At 40.6% G+C, this 17,209-nt stretch overlaps 1 protein-coding gene across 4 annotated transcripts in view; it reads left to right on the top strand.

Moving 5' to 3' along the window:
- Positions 1-17,209, top strand: part of CTTNBP2 (cortactin binding protein 2) — a 149,874-nt gene that overhangs the window by 91,881 nt on the left and 40,784 nt on the right. For all 4 annotated transcript variants that reach the window (XM_043589329.1, XM_043589330.1, XM_043589332.1 and 1 more), the window contains 3 exons: positions 1,950-2,204; positions 12,297-12,414; positions 16,797-17,072. In XM_043589329.1, the coding sequence (XP_043445264.1) occupies positions 1,950-2,204; positions 12,297-12,414; positions 16,797-17,072 (649 nt within the window). The remainder of the gene's footprint in view (positions 1-1,949; positions 2,205-12,296; positions 12,415-16,796; positions 17,073-17,209) is intronic.

Genomic DNA, 17,209 nt, shown 5'->3' with positions numbered 1-17,209 from the left:
TCTTGGCTATTGTAAATAATGCTGCTATAAACATAGAGGTGCATGTATCCCTTTGAATTAATGATCATTAGAAGTATAGAGGCTCCAAAATACAGAGATAAACAGTAATGATAGAGGATCTTAAGGGAATAATTATTTCTTTTTTTTTTTTTTTTTTTTTAATTTTTTTTTTCAACGTTTATTTATTTTGGGGACAGAGAGAGACAGAGCATGAACAGGGGAGGGGCAGAGAGAGAGGGAGACACAGAATCAGAAACAGGCTCCAGGCTCCGAGCCATCAGCCCAGAGCCTGACGCGGGGCTCGAACTCACGGAGTGCGAGATCGTGACCTGGTTGAAGTCGGACGCTTAACCGACTGCGCCACCCAGGCGCCCCGGGAATAATTATTTCTTATGACTTTCAATAAGAAATCAAAGGAGAATGGTAAATTGAAAGTTTTTCAGAAATGATTACATAGCCTTTGTAATGTAAAAATTAGGAAAAAGTCAAGAGATTTGAATAGGGAAGGTCAAGAGCACTTACACTCTGGTGCCTAATTAAGGCTGAAAACCAAATAAAGGTGTCTGTAGCCCAACAAAGAACAAGCCATGAAATGCTTTACCTAGCTCTGGTGTATGCTTAAGGACTATAAGGTATTCCATTTACTGCACAGCCGTGATCTTGTCTTAGCCAAGTCAACTTCATGGGTATGAAGTACATAACCAGAGAAAAATCTACTTTATCAAGGGAAGCTTTAGCAAATGATCAGATGACTCACTATAAACATACCTTGTTACCGCTTACTGTTTTTCTCCTGCCTTCTACCCCATTATTTAAAAAAAGTGTGCTTTAGCTCACTGAGAGATTTTTAACATAGCAATATGAAATACCACATGAAAAAAAAATAGGCCAAAAGGAAAATAAAGCCCAAACAACAAATCACCAAAATAATTCTGTTCTTTTATGAAAGTCTTAAAAATGTAATGAAAACAGGTACTTGAGTGAAAGGAAGACCCTATATAAAAATGAGAGATTGAAAGAGAACCAAGATTTTCACTTGAAAAGTGCTTGTCAAGCTTCAGGGAGTCCGAATAACCCAGGGGGCTGGTTAAAGCACAAATTGCTGGGCCTTACCTCCAGAGTTTCTCATTCATTAGGTCTGGGTTGAGGCTTAACAACTTTCATTTTCAACAAATTCCCAGGTGATGCTGATGCTGGCTGGTCTGGTGACTACACTTGAGAACCACTGCCTTAGGAAAGAGCTCTGAGTTAACAACTCTAGCAACCTGCTAAGTCAATGCTAAAGGCTTCACAGTAATGTATTCTAGATAATGGGCCTAATAATTTTACTTGAAACATTTCCTAAGCTTGCGTTTATCAGTTTCTAGCTGCAATCCCAGAACTCTCAATAGGGGCACATAGACACCTCATGAGGTTATTTGGCTTTGTTTTTCCTATATGTCTACCTTTTCCTTATTATCTAGAATTTTTCCTTCAGGAATCATTGACATAAAACTTTAAGATCACCAGTTAGGACTCTGCCCTATAAGTAAAACTGGATTATGGCAGCATTCATTTAGTACATTACTAATAATACCCTACTTGGATATAAATTTTTAAAAATCTTTATGCTAAAGTTCATTCTCTTTTGTATTCTATATAGAGATTTTGTTTTGCCATATGTAGTCCATAGTTACCAGCCTGGACAGTATCTGTTCACTCCAAATAGTTAACTGTTAAGTGGAAAGTCTTACAAAACAGCAAACATGAGTCATAGCATTGAGAAATATGGTAATTGACAGAGGTCAATGAACTTGACTCAGCTCATCAATGATACTCAGGATTGGAATGCCTGCTTTTCCCAGCTCAGTGGTTCATGCCCAAGAACATTTAGAGGTGAACTTTAAATAACACTGTTCTCAACATTAACGTTGTAATCAATCCTTTCCTCCTGGTCATTTTATCTTCAGGATGGCTGGACACCAGTTCACGCAGCTGTAGACACTGGTAATGTGGACAGCCTCAAGCTTCTTATGTACCATAGAGCACCAGCTTGCAGAAACTCTTTGCATGAGGAAGAGTCTGAGTCAGTTGTCTTTGACTTGGATCAAGGAGAAGAGAGTCCTGAAGGCACATCCAAGCCTGTTGTTCCTGCAGAACTTATTAACCACGCTGACAGAGAAGGCTGGACCGCTGCCCATATTGCTGCTTCAAAAGGTTTTAAGGTGTGTCTCATGGCCACTGGCCTCATTGCATAGTTGTAACTTGATAAGTGACAACATTGTCTGCTATTGACTGAATGCATTTCAATGGAATGATTGGAAACTGAGTGAAAACCCTTGCAAGAGATGATCAGCTACCAATATGAACTGAATTTTTTTCTGTCCAGTAGTATTTACAGTCAACCATATGTGAGACTTTTTCAAAAAATCGTACTTGGAGTTTTTTAACAAATGTGGGAGTAATTTCAGAAATTTATTTAATTTTTTTTTATGTCTTGTAAAATTAGGAGAAAGAGTTTGGTGTTGATTTAGTGTACTGGATTGTTTGATTCAAAGGCCAAGGGCTTGGTACTAGTTAGAGTGAGGGCCAAGAATGAAATGCATGCCCTTGACTCTGAACTGCCTCATTTACATCCTTCCAGTGCTGTTTTACTGGTAGGTAAGAGGGAGCTCGAGATTTCACTCATCAGAGTAGAAAGTGATACTGATTATTAAGAAAACAATATAGTATGCCATTCACTCATGTTTCTTTTTTTTCTGTTTTGATCAGTTTAGCGATAATATAGTTTAGCAATAGAAAGCTATTAGGAAACTCCTGAGTGCAAGGCACTGTGTAAGCTAATATTTGCAGGGATATTTATACCATTAGCTAACTGCTAGTTCAGTGGCAAGAGTATAGGATACAAGACAAGTGTAGGATAAGAGAACACAAAAAATTAAAACAATGGTAATGGACATGTGCTTGGAACACTATAAAAATGCAAATTTTATTTTGTTTTTTGAAAAAAGACAATGCACGTATTTCAAGAAGCAGAGTTTCAGGGATGTTAGGCTCAGAAATGGCTGTTTCTGGAGGCAATGGAAGTGATTTGGGCCTTGCAAGGGGGGGTTAACTTTGCCACTCATCACTGAGATTGGAGAGTAGTTGAGATCTGGGAGCAGCGGGAACAGAGACGGGGAGCAGGGAAGTGGGCTGAACACTGGCTGAGCTGATGAGGGGTAGTGAGAAGTAAGATGGGACTGGGAGCTTCCTGGGATGGCATGGGCTTCAGTGACATTTTAAGGAGTTTTGGGGCTTTATTGAAAGGTCTTGTACGAAGGAGCAAAACAATCAGCTCTATAGTTTGAATGATTACTTTAGCAACAACTTAAAGAAGATTATGTTATGAAACAATTGGCGGCAGGGAGAGAGACTAGGTGAAAGATGGAGTGGTAGAAATAATGAAACACGTTACAGACCAGAAATGTCCATGGATTTAAGACAGATGAGATGCAGGAAAAGAGGGAGCTGACACGAAGGGGAACAATGACATTCCTGGAAAGAGAAGAGGCGTCATTGTGATTAACAAGATAGAACGTGGGTTTAGACATGCTGGATTTAAGTGCTGTGAGAGGTTCATCCAGATGGAGATCTCTGGGAATAGCTAGAAATTGCATTTGGAGCTCCTGGTTGGGTAACTTCCTGTTATTATGATCTAGAACAGAAGCTGTTCACTTTGGGCCTCTTTTTTTTTTTTTTTTAAGTGAGAAAAAGGCATGATTTAGTTCATTGTGGAGGTATTGCTTGTTAGTTTTGTTCCATTTCACGCTTTAACAAAAAGTACAAAAATTTTGTGAACTTGATAGACGTGTCTTGATGTGAATGGGATGCAGTACATATGACATCAAAGTTTTTAAGAGACAAAGATGTGAAATGTGAAAAGTTTTCATTTGAAAATGCACCGTTAATCTAAGACCATGAATCTCATTTGATGGTGGAAGGGTGCATTGAAGGAGTTTTCAACCTCTTTCCACCCCCTCAAGGAAATCGAAGATAATGCAAGGTGCTACTGATAGTGGGGTTGTGCACACACACAACCTGGAGGCAGAAAAAAAAAAAAAGCCAACAAAAGAAAACCTGAGCATCACTGATCCAGAATGTTCAGCTGCTGAACCTCTCAAGCTAGGCAGAGAGAGAAAAACCACTCCCTAGGGTGAGTTACCCTGCAGGGTAGGGCACTTGTGTTGCTGCTCAACTCCTTTATTATGAACTCCTTATTAGTCCTGCTGCTTTTTGTGATCAAGGATGGTATCTTCATGGATCCCCAGGCCCCTGGTGCATGTAGATACTTGGTCATTGTTGAGCAAAGGGGAAGAGGACACTTTCTCTCATAGACTCTTCCTGTATTCTCTTTAAGAGGCATAAGATAAATTTTTAAAGAGAGGTTTTTAAAAGTGATCATGATTGACAACATTCACACACTGCTAAGTAAAATCATAGATTAAAATGATTTTTTTTTTTTTTTAGCCCTGGAATGGATATTTCATCTTCCAGTCTAGCCTCTTCATTTTATGATTAGGACATTTAAACCCTGGAGGGAGTAGTAGAGAGAAGTTGGGAATGAAGCCCAGATTGCCTGATTTCATTATCTTCACACTGTACCATGCTGCCTTCCTTCCTAATGAAAGGTATTAGAAAGTACTTTTGCATCGTTGGCCTGATACAGTGTTCATATCCTGACTGAGATAGTTCACCAGAGAGGTAATTCATTTACAACTAGTTGCTAAGACTAATTTTCTGAAAAAATTAATTACAATTCTGAGTTAATCATCATGTAGGTGAAAGATTCTATCATGACCACAGTAGATTAAAAAATGAATATTTTTCCTCTGTAGAGCAGCATATATGTGTCCGAGCTACGTAAGGTAATAGTATGTCATTACCCAAGAAGATGACTTCAGTTTTCTTGTGCCATTCAGTAAAGAACTGTGGGATTTCACAGCTCAAAGGGACATACCTCACCCAGGCCAACCCCTTCATTTTGCAGATGAAAAAATCAAGTCTCAGAAGATAGTATACCTAATTTCCTAAGATCAGTTCACGGAAGATCAGATTCCCCAATCAGTGCTTTTCCCACTTTAGTCCTTGGTCTTTCTCCCAGTGGTTAAGCAATTTACACAGATCACTATCTAGTGTTTGGTAATAGGAGTACCTCTCTCTAAAGCTGGCCTGTGACTAATCACTGAGCACAAACCTTTGTTTTCATCTCAGGGCGAATAGAAAGAAGAGTTCTTAGTGAAACTGTCTGGTGTCATGAGCCCTTTACATGTCAAGTAAAACCTATTAGGAACATTTTATGAATTTGGTATCTCTGTTGTTGAGGTTCCCATACAATGAGATTATTTGGGAGGACTGTATGTGTCCTCCCAATTAGAATTCTAGTTTATGTGTATTACCAAAGCTGGTGGCTTCCTGTCACTCAGGCTCTTAGTCTCTCTGGGTTAACATGTTTACTATTAATGCAGACTCTGCTTCCAGAACACTGCCCCTTCCTCACTTCCACTCCAACTCGATGACCAGGTTTTCTCTTTTGTTTAACCATAAGCAATTCCCACACTCCATTTACAATTGGCTGGTCCTATATATTTTTTTTAATTTTTTAAATAATTATTTTTGAGAGAGACAGAGACAGAGACAGAGCCTGAGTGGGGGGAGGGGCAGAGAGAGAGGAAGACACAGAATCTGAAACAGGCTCCAGGCTCCGACCTGTCAGCAAAGAACCTATCGCACGGCTTGAACTCATGAATCTCCACACCTGTTTTTTTGGGTTTTTTTTTTTTTTTTTTTTTTTTTTTGCCTGTCTTCCAGACATTTATTTCCGGCATCTTGTAGGATGAACAAGCCTGCTGTCCTCTGGTCAGGCAGTGGACCTTGTGTTACCATCTTTAGGCCATTCATATATTGTATTAGGATTCTGTTGTGCCTGATACATTTAGCCAGAGAGCATCAGGCATTTCCTCTCACACAGTAGTGTCCATCCCGTCTGGGTGGTCTGGATGAGGTGTGTGTCTCAAGTATAGAGGCCCACATGGGGCCCCAAGATTTAGATTCCCTCTCCTTGGGTCATGGCTGCAGAGAAAAAGATGATAGGAGTCACTAATTTCTTCTTTGTCACATGTGGTTGAGTAGATGGCTAGGAAAGGAGAAAGATAAGATATCTATGAAGTTGGACCAACTCTTTGGAGCTAGAATGTTGTTCATGATAAGTAGAAATCTATTCTTTGGAATTTGTTTTTGTGTTTTTAATTCTCCATGATTATTTCCTTTTTTCCCCTTAACTTTTATAAAAACATTTTTGGAAAAGCCAGACTGACTCAGCTGTTGGTAAACAAAGGGAACACTGTTATTTTTTGACATTTATTCCAGAATGTTCAGTGCAGAGTATTGCGTCCTTGCTTAATTTGAGCAGGACGGATTAACTGATAGGATCCTAAAGAATTATTTTATTTTCATTTTTTTAAGTTTGTTTATTTTTAGAGACAGATAGGGGGAGCACAAGTAAAGGAGGAGCAGAGAGAGAATCCTAAGCAGGCTCTACCCTATCAGCACAGAGCCTAATGTGGAGCTGGATCTGATGAACCGAGAGATCGTTACCTGAGCCCAGATCAAGAGTTGGACCCTTAACCGACTGAGCCACCCAGGCGCCCCAAAAGGATTCTAATCTAAATTAGCCAACCAGAGTCCTGCTCCACCCCTCACCTGAGACATGGACTCTTCTGTGTTTTCCACTAACATCTTTCATGGATCTGGGTTTTGACCCTTTTGTTCCTCACACTTTGTACCTTTTATATATATGTATATATAAAATATATATATATATACACATACATATACATATAAAAAATACATATATATTTATATATATGTATAACTTTGTCCCAGTTATAATCTATAGAGATTCCAAAATGTTATCTTTAGCCCTACCTACTCATTTTCTGATTTTATCCAATAAGGTCTTATTCAGGAGGGACACAGTTTACAGGGCTGATAAGTAGAGCAGCAAAGTTCCTTCACCCAGTACAGTCACCATTTATGCCTGTCATCCTAGTGTAATTATTAATAGTGCCCCCTTTTTACTCTTGCAGGTGCACCAGTTTGGGCAGTTGTATGGTAACCCTACTGACCATCATATTCATGTTTGCTCCCATCACACAGCTCCACGTGGCTGCATCACCGGGTTCCCATGTTTGTCCTCCTCCAGTCTGCTACATCCCTTCTTTCTTAATGCAGCACCATCACCTGGCATTTGTGTTTACTTGCTCCATCTTTTTACTAACTTAATGAACTTAGATGATTGGTACAACTCCAGATTTTTTTCCTTCACAAGTGAATTTTGAATATGTCGCCTCCTCCGTATCTTGTGGGCACTACCCTGGGGGAGCCCTCCTCGTCCACTGTCCGAGTTTGTGCAGACTCCGCCAGTCTCCTCATCTGCCGTCTCTCTACTCCGTTAGCCTGCCATGAGAGGGGCCTTTCAGACAGGGGAACTTGCTCATGTAATTTCCCTGCTCAGCATCTTTCCAAGGCTCTATCACCTCCAGGATAAGTGCTAGGTTTTTATGATGACAGACAAGTCCCTTCCTGATCTGGACTCAGTTCACTCCACAGAGACACTTCCTGTCTCCTCCCCTAATGTGTTCTGTGCTCTAAGCAGGCACTGCTGGGCTGCTGTGCAAACATCGTGTGCTCTTTCTTCTCTCCCTGTCTTTGTGTCTGCTGTTCCCTTTACCTCAAATGGCCTCTTCTCCTGTCCTGACCCTTCCCTGCCTGGAAAACCTCTCAGCTTAAATCTAGGCTTCCAGAAGCTAGGTGTTCCCAGGGCACCTTTCCACACTTCATTTAGAGTGCTTGTACGTTAATTATTTGCATGCCTGTCTCTCTTTCCACCTCCTCCCAAAAAAATCACTTTTCCATCTTTGTATGCACTGTGTCCAGCAGAGTCTCTGGCCTGCAAGTACTGAGTATTTGCTGAATTGATGAGTGAATGGACTGTTATTACAGTTCTTTCTTACCGATCTTGCTATCACCCTCCTTTCCAGTTTATCTTCCAAATGCACCAGTTGCTTTTCAGAATCAAGCTTGTCATGGCACTTTGCTACCTGAGCATATCCTTATGCCTACAGAAAACATACCTTCATGCCACCTCAGCCCTTCACAGCTAACTCTGATTGTCTTCATCTTTGGGCACTCTCCCCTAAATTTACCTTCTTGCTTATTTCCCATTTTAACAGCCTCCCACTCCCCTGCCTGGTAAGGCAGTGGGCACACCCACAGCCCAAAGGTGTTCCCAGCACCCCCACTGGCCCACCTGTGCATTTGCAGATTGCTTGTGCTCTCCCTCCCTCTGCCCAATGTCAGATTCCCAGCTCCCTTCCTTGACTTTGGTAGTATATCAAGCTCTTTGGACTTGGGGTTTCTACTTAGTCTCCCTGGCACTTCTACCTTGCTTCTCCACTCTCCTTCAAGGATCATGACAGAGATGGGTCATTGACCCTCAACATCACCTTTCCCCTTCCCCTATGATGATCCTGCAGAGTTCTGGACCCATGACCACCCAAAATAAAGACCACATTCTCCAGCCTCCATTGCAGGTAATGAGTCCACCTACCTATGTTCTGGCAAGTGGGATGTGAGTGGAAAGATTAAGCTTAAACCACTGCTTTTTAAAGTCTCTTTTATAACAGATGTATCTCTATCATAATTAGTAGAACTTTAGCTTAAATCCATTCATCCAGATCTCTTGCTCAACATCACTTGGGTAGAACCTCTTGCCTGGTTTAGGCCCCTGGGACTCCCTCTGCGACTTTCCAGTAGCAGTGACTGGCATCATAGCATTTATCCTCTTCAGAAATGGTGTCCATCACGGAGAGAGCTTAGATTCCTTTCTCCACTTTTCCCTCCTTTTCCACATAGTACAACTTGGGACATCACCTCAGTGCCATTCTCCCCATGACTGTATTACACCCTGTGGTCCTCCATGAGAAGCAGAACTGTTACCTTACTCATAGTTCCCACCCTCAATTCTAACAGAGCACCTGGTAGAGTGCTTAGTTCCTCTTCCTTAAAGTTGTGGGGATTAGTGAGCACTAGGTACTTGCAAAGTGTTGGAACTGTGCCTGGAACTTACTATGCACTCAAGTAATTGCTGTGGTGGTGCTTGTAAAGTGTCATTTGGGCGGAGGCTTTCAACCTCTTCGTGTTCCCCATGGAGCCAGCATGGCATAGAATTCACACTTGTAATGGGTTTGGATATGCATCTCCTGCTATCCTCATGGGGACCGACATCTTCCTCATAGAGAAAGTCACTGCTTATATTCTTGCCCACTGACCTACCTGAGTAGAATAAAAACTATACACAACCCACTTTGAAGGTCTGAGGTAAAAGAATCTTCAAGATTTTGGTTGAGGAGAGCCTGGGTGGCTCAGCTGGTTAACATCTGACTCTTGATTTAGGCTCAGGTCATGATCTCATGGTTCGTGAGTTTGAGCCCCACATCAGGTTCTGTGCTGACAGTGTGGAGCCTGATTGAGATTCTCTCTCCCTCTCTCTCTCTGCCCCTCCCCTGCTCCCTCTCTCTCTCAAAAAATAAATTAACTAACAAAGGAATTTTGGTTGAATCCTTTATTATTTCCCTTTATAATTTGAAGTAGCATCACCTAGAATTATATTGATATCAGTGACATTTGTTGATGTGCTGTAATTCCTCACCATTTAATTGAATATTTCTAACTGGTGATTATTACATTGATTATAATAATAACAGCAGCTAATAAATATTGAGAGCTTAGTGCATGCCAAGAATGTGAGCTTTTTATGCATCTTTTCCATTAAGTCACATAACAGCTATATGAAATCTAGATATTTAAATAAAGATAAGGAAACTGAAACAGAAAAATGTTAAATGATTTAGCAAAAGCATAGATAAAATCATTTATATTGGCAGAATTAGGATCCAGGTCTGTTTTGACTCTTACCTGCTTTTGTTGCAAGTACTAACTTGCATAATAAATGTATCATTTTTATCTCTTATCTGGGAATTCACAAAGATTAGTGCTCAGATTGCATCCTACTTAATTTCTCATTAAAATTAATTTCTAAATCAACATTTCTGAATTTCTCATTTACTATCAGATGCATTTGCTGGTATTATACATATTAGTCATAACAGTTTGATAAGAACTGTTGTTTATATATTTGACTTTGTTTTGAGCTCATTTCTTGTCTTAGGGAGTTTTTGAACTTGAACCCCAGACCCACCTATGAAAAACAGACTTCGATTACAATTTTTAGACGAGATCCCTCCAACCTAAGCAGGGGCAGTGAGAAACCAATGTTCTTGTCCACTCCCTTTGCAGGCATACCTCTGGTTCAACTCCTCCATTTTAGAGGTCCAAAGACCTACTCTCCCATCTCCCCAGCATCTGAAAAGATTGCCTACATTAGCTTTGCCCTCAGACCAGCACTGGCTTCCTATTCAAATTTCACTTAATTTGTGGTTTAGTTTCCCCTCTCTCTCTCTCTCTCTCTCTCTCTCTCTCTCTCTCTCTTTGACCTTTAGGGGATTTTCTGTACTTCTTTATGAATTCATATATAAAGTGTGTTTGGGGGGCAATATGAAGCACCTGGAACTCACACATACTCCTGGTGGGAGTGGAGTTTAGTATAGCCACTTATTAAAAGCTCTTTGCAGTATATACTGACCTAGAGCAACATATGCATATCCTGTGACCCAACAGTCTAACTATGTACATAGATCCAACAGAAATGTGTACATATGTCTATAAAGGATGTGTACTAGAATGTCCATAGTGGAGCCCAGATGTCCATTAACAAGTAAATTGTGGTACATTCATATATCCCATAGTAATTTTTTAAAAGAAGGATAAACTATGCTTAGTCCCAGCATATGGATGAATTTTATAGACATTATGTTGAATGAAAAGCCAAATATAAAAGTGAAACTGCAGTATGATTCCAATTATATTAAGTTTATAAACTGGATAAACCAGTCTCTGATATTAGAAATCATCCTAGGAGTTACCCGAGGGGGAGAAGGGTGGGGCTAGTGATTTAGATGAAACATACAGAAGGCTTCCAGAGTGCTCCTTACATAGTTATATTCATTTTGTGATACTTCTTCAAGCTTTTGTACTTTTCTATGAGGATAGTGTATGCCAATAAAAATATTTACATAAAGGAAGGGAAAAGTGTGTTTTGTGTTTTATAAAATAGAAAAGTGATGTTTTACAGCAAAATCCGTAGACTTTCAGACTACCTGGTTTACTGTTGTCAGAAGTGAAATCAGCCCAAAGTGTGTGTGTGTGTGTGTGTGTGTGTGTGCGCGCGCGTGCGAACGCATGTTTGCAGGGGAGAGATGAGAAGGATATTGCTTATTTTGTTGTTTGTTTCCTTTTATGGTTTCTGTTCTATTCAGTTCTGTGCTTATTCTGGTGGGAAATAAGTAAACAAATCATCAAGTAGTAAAAGTTGATATAGCAGAGGTCCTTAATAAATATCTTGATGTTATTTCTTGCCGTGCATTTATTTACTTGAAAATGTTTGTACATATATTGTCTTTACTTTGTTTTGAAAAATTTTGGAGAACTAAGAGTTTTCAGTTCATAGGTTACTGATACTTTTTGATGGGGACTTCCTGAAGCAACATAGAAGAAAGAGCTGAAAAAGAGAGAGCACATAACTTCAATATATTGGGAATGTTTTTCTAAAAACTCAATGAACATGGTGTTCATATTTTTCATATAAAAAAAATAAGAGTGTAAGATCTCAGTTATAAATGTGCTTGTGAGGACCGTGAGACAAGAGTTGTTACAATGGGAACCCTGCACTTACATGACTAGGGAAACAGTTCATTGTCTAGAATACAGCATGGAGCACCCACCTATAGCAAAGTCTTTTGGCTTTATATTGCCAAATTACCATAAAAGGATACTGTCTGCTGAAGCCAATTTCTTTCTTAATTTCATTCTGCAGCATGAATGATTAGTAATCTGTTCTTTTTCTCTTGAAACCTAAGAGGCTGTTCTGTGGAGCAGTGTTTTGGTCCTGTGATTCACATTTGAATGAAGCACACTCTTTGCTTTCCATTTTGAGCCAGTGTGTAGATTAATGTGTGTATTTGGATTGCTGGAATTGAAATACGATGTCTGGCAGAGAATTTCTGATTTGCTCATTACAAACAAATGACTTTTCCCTTGGATTTTTCATTTGAGTGTATTCATTTGGACATGATGTAATAGAGCTCTTGCCTTTCTAGAACTGCCTGGAAATCTTGTGTATGCACGGAGGGCTTGAGCCAGAAAGAAAAGATAAGTGCCATCGGACCGCGCATGATGTCGCCACTGATGACTGCAAGCATCTGCTGGAGAATCTGAGTGAGTGCCATTTGCAGCTTGGTGCCTTCTTCACCCACACTGCTGGCACCTCTGGCATGATGGGAAAAGATTAATCCAGCTACAGTTTTCTTACTCTCTGCTCAGCCTTCTTTGAACCCTAGTAACTACAAAAACATTTTTATCGGTTATAAATGTGGTAATTATTTTTTTCCATGTAGAATGGCTTTTTACAGAATTAGTTGCTATTAAAATAATGCTAGATCTTTGGGGCACCTGTGTGGCTCAGTCAGTTAAGCCTCCAGCTCTTGGTTTCAGCTCAGGTCATGATTTCATGGTTTGTGAGTTTGAGCCCCACATTGGGCTCTGCTCTCACAGTGTGAACCTGCTTGGGATTCATTCTCTCTCTCTCCCTCCCACCCTCCCTCTCTCCCCTCTCTCTCCCTCCATCCCTCTCTCCCCCTCCATCCCTCTCTCCCCCACTCTCTCCCCCCTCATCCCTCCCCTGCTCCTGCTTGCTCACTCTTTCTGTCTCTCAAAGTAAATAAAAAACATTTTAAAAAATCTTAAATAGAGTAATGCTAGATCCTCATTGTATTTTAATGACCTTGGACAGTATTTAAATAATTATTGCTCTTCTGACTTAGATTGTGTCTCTAAGACATGAGACTAATAGGGTATGAAGAGTCATGGCTGGGTACTTTGCCATCAGCTGATCAGATGAATGTAGGCAAGTTGGTTATCTCTCAACCCCTGGTTGCCTACCTGTCTGTGAAGGTAATGGATGATCTTTTGGGTCTCTTCCAGCTCTAAGAATGTATACTCCTCAGGACATGTTCTGAAAGGTTCACATGTGGGTTTATGGAATATGGAGTTTCAGATTGTACAAAATATTATGACTTCTTATATCAAGATTATCAATCCATCCAATCAGCCAACTGTATCAATAATTTGTTTTTACCTTACATTCTGACACTGAGACAGAAAATGAACAATAAACATAAGTAGTAATTCATTATATGGTATGTGAGACAGGGATATGTGCTACAGAAAAGACTAAGGGAGGATTGGGCATATGAGGATGGGTTTCAGCTTGGGTTTTGTGTGTTTTTTTTTTAAGTTTATTTATTTATTTTGAGGGAGTGTGTGAGTTGGGGAGGGGCAGGGAGAGAGAAAATCCGAAGCAGGCTCCACACTACCAGCACAGAGCCTGATGTGGGGCTTGAACCCATGAAACCGTGAGATTATGACCTGAGCTGAAACTAAGTGTCAGCCACTCAGGAGCCCCTGGGTTTCAGTTTTTAAAATAATGGTCAGAAGAGCCCCCTTGTAAGACATTGAAGCAAACACTTGAAGGGGGTGAGCAGAGCAACGATGTCGATACCTCAGGTAAGAGATTTCCAGGGAGAACATCATCACGTGGACAGAGGTCCTCAAGCAGGAGCATACCTGCTATGTCTGAGGAACTGTGAGGAGGTCAGAGTGCTGGTTTTGAATGGGCGAGGAGAGAGAAGTTACAAGAAGGGATGGGGGTGGAGGTCTGTCTGGCTGAAATTTGTAGGTCATTGTAAGGTAACCATCTCAGTGCTCGAGCTTCAGAGTGATGGGATCTGATGTACATTTCCATAGTATCTGTGGCTGCTTTGTTGAGAGTAAACGTAGGAAGTCACAGGCGGAGGCAGGGAGACGTGTTAGGCCCTTGGCGTCGTCTTCCAGTGAGAGAGGACAGTGACGGCTCAATCCAGGATTGTCGCAGATGAGGTGGTGGAAAGTGGTTGGGTTCTGGATACAGCTGAAGGTGGAGCCAGTGGAACTTCCTGATGGATTGAACCTGCAGTATGAGAGAGAGAGAAGGGATTTGTGGATAACCCCAAGGTATTCAGCCTGAATAGTTGGCAGGATGGAGTGGCCATCACCTGTCAAAGGGGGGTGGGGGGAAGCTGTGGGTGAAGCAGATTTTGCTACTGAAGATCAGGAGTTCCGTTTTGGAATTATGAATTGGAGATGTCTGTTAGGATATCTGTGTCGAGATGCCAAGTCAGCAGGAATTCCAGAGATGAGTATGAGCTGGATACATAAATCTGAGAGTCAGCAGTTTATAGATGATATTTAAAGTCATGGGACTGGATGAGATCACTAAGGAAGTGAACACAGACAGAAAAAGTAAGAGAAAGGAGCGTTGCAACACTCTATCATTAAGAAAATGGAAAATGTGAAGGGACCAGCAAAGGAACAACATAAAAGAGTGACCAGGGAGGCATGAGGGAATCTTGCAGGAGCATATCAGAGAACAGAGAGAGATCAGTTGTGTCATATGCTATTGATGAGAACTGATAATTAAATTTTTTAACATTTATTTTAACGTATTAAATTTATTAACATTATTTTGGGAGAGAGGTAGAGAGCAAGTGGAGGAGGGGCAGAGAGAGGGAGACAGAATCCCAAGCAGGCTCCATACATACAGTCAGCACAGAGCCCAGTGCAGGGCTCGAACTCTCAAACTGTGACCTGAGCCGAAACCAAGAACTGAACGCTCAATCAACTGATAGGTGCCCTGAGAATTATTGATAATTGGAAAATAAACTAATCTAGTAGTTGGTTAATAGAAAAAGCCAGTTGAAGAAGGGAATCCTAAAAATATACATTTTAAACATTTTGTGTTAACTTTGACATATAGGGATTTCTTCCATCAATTTTTAGGTACAGGTTTTTACTTTACTATGGTTTTGCTAATAGAAATTGCACATATTCTTATTTGAACAAACCACACATTTATGCTTCATCTGTGATTTCTAGTGTTTGAGGACTTAAGATCTTTTTTTTCAGGGCACCTGGGTGGTCAGTTGGTTAAGTGTCCAACTCTTCCTTTCTGCTCAGGTTATGATCTTGCGTGTGATTCATGAGTTTGAGCTCCTCGTGGGACTCTGCACTGACAGTGCAGAGCCTGCTTGGGATTCTCTCTCTCTTCCTCTCTCTCTCTGCTCCTCCCCTGCTCAATCTCTACCCAAAATAAATAAACTTTTAAAAAAAATTAAGTAAGGTAATTTCTTTCTTTCTTTTTTTTTTTAAGTTTATTTATTTAGTTTGAGAGAGCAAAAGTGAGTAAGAGGGGCAGAGAGCGAGGGAGAGAGAGAGAATCCCAGGCAGGCTCTGCACTGTTCAGAGCCCGATGGGACTCAAACTCAAACCAAGAACCACCCAGGCACCCCAAAGATAATCTTTTCTAGCTTTATGTAGTTGTCTAATCCATACCTCCTTAGGTGACTTTTTTTTTTAATTTTATTTTTTTTAAATGTTTGCTTATTTTTGAGACAGAGGGAGACAGAGCAGGAATGGGGGTGGAGCAGAGAGAGAGGGAGACACAGAATCTAAAACAGGCTCGAGGCTCTGAGCTGTCAGCACAGAGCCCGATGGAGGGCTCGAACCCACAAACCATGAGATCATGACCTGAGCCGAAGTCGGACGCTTAACCGACTGAGCCACCCAGGCGCCCCAACTTTTTTTTTTTTAGCACCTCCTTTGTTCAGTGTCTCTAAAGTGTCCAACTTCAATTTTATAGGAAGAGTAAGTCATTTCATCAGTTTATGGAATATTTAATTTAGTAATTACAGTGATGAGTTCGACAGACATAAAAGACTAGGGAATAAACACAAGTGACTCTTGGTGAGCACGTAATTCATTTCGTGAGAACTGGAGTGCATGGGGTGCTGCATAGCTCGGTGGGGCCTCAGTCAGTTGGTGTCACAGAGATTGGAAAGATCATTTAAAAAGCTTCGACTGCACTGTTTACTATTTACTAAATACTCACCAGTATTTACCACATAACCGTTAGTGTGTTAAATTCATTTCAAACATGTGTTCACTGGGTCTTCATAATAATTTAATAGCACATTCCTAACATTTTGTAGAAGGAATTGGGGTATAGAGAGATCAGTTTACCAAGTACACAGGGCTAGGAGGAGGCTGACCCTGAGGCTTAGACCAAGGTCTGTAGGAGTCCAAAGCCACTATCCTAAGCACAGTGACTTCTACAACTGGAACCTGCCTTATTTATGATGTTATCAATGTAGGTGAGGAGAAAGGGCAATATGGAGAATTTAGGGTCAAGAGAGGGCTCTCATTTTCTCAGATTTTTTTTTAAAGAACTTGAGAGTCTTGCTGAAGGGAAGAGTCAATGAAGTACAAAAGGCCAAAGATACAAGGAAAGACAAATATTTCAAGCAACATGGTTCCAAAGAAGCTGTGAAGAGTTTGGGAGACCAGTTTACTCCAGTAGGAGAACATTCGGTTGATAGTATCTAAAGAAACATGAGAGCTGCCCTTTGCTTTGTTTTTAAAATGTTCATATCTGCTTGTTTTATATAAGTTTTGCTGCTTTTTCCTATCAAGAATTTTTCCCCTTAATTCTTTTATTCTTCCAACAGATGCTCTTAAAATACCCTTAAGGATTTCAGTGGGTGAGATTGAACCAGGCAGCTATGGTTCCGATGACTTTGAATGCGAAAACACAATATGTGCTTTAAATATCCGCAAACAGACATCATGGGATGATTTTTCAAAAGCAGTGAGTCAAGCTCTGACAAATCATTTCCAAGCAATCTCATCTGATGGATGGTGGAGTCTGGAAGATGTGACATTTAATAACACCACTGACTCCAGTATTGGCCTCGGGACAAGCAGTGTACGATCCATCATGCTAGGTATCAGCAATCCTGTGATGGAGAGAAAGTTAAATTTCTGGGTTTATTTATGTTTATGAGCTCCATAACCTGATCCTTGGTTCACTGATTAAATACAATGAGAGCTCACTTGTGGCAGCTGCTGGTGCTAAAAAACT

This window comes from Prionailurus bengalensis, chromosome A2 (assembly GCF_016509475.1).
Source record: "Prionailurus bengalensis isolate Pbe53 chromosome A2, Fcat_Pben_1.1_paternal_pri, whole genome shotgun sequence".
Classification (NCBI taxonomy): domain Eukaryota; kingdom Metazoa; phylum Chordata; class Mammalia; order Carnivora; family Felidae; genus Prionailurus; species Prionailurus bengalensis.
This window is presented reverse-complemented; position numbering and strand designations above follow the sequence as displayed.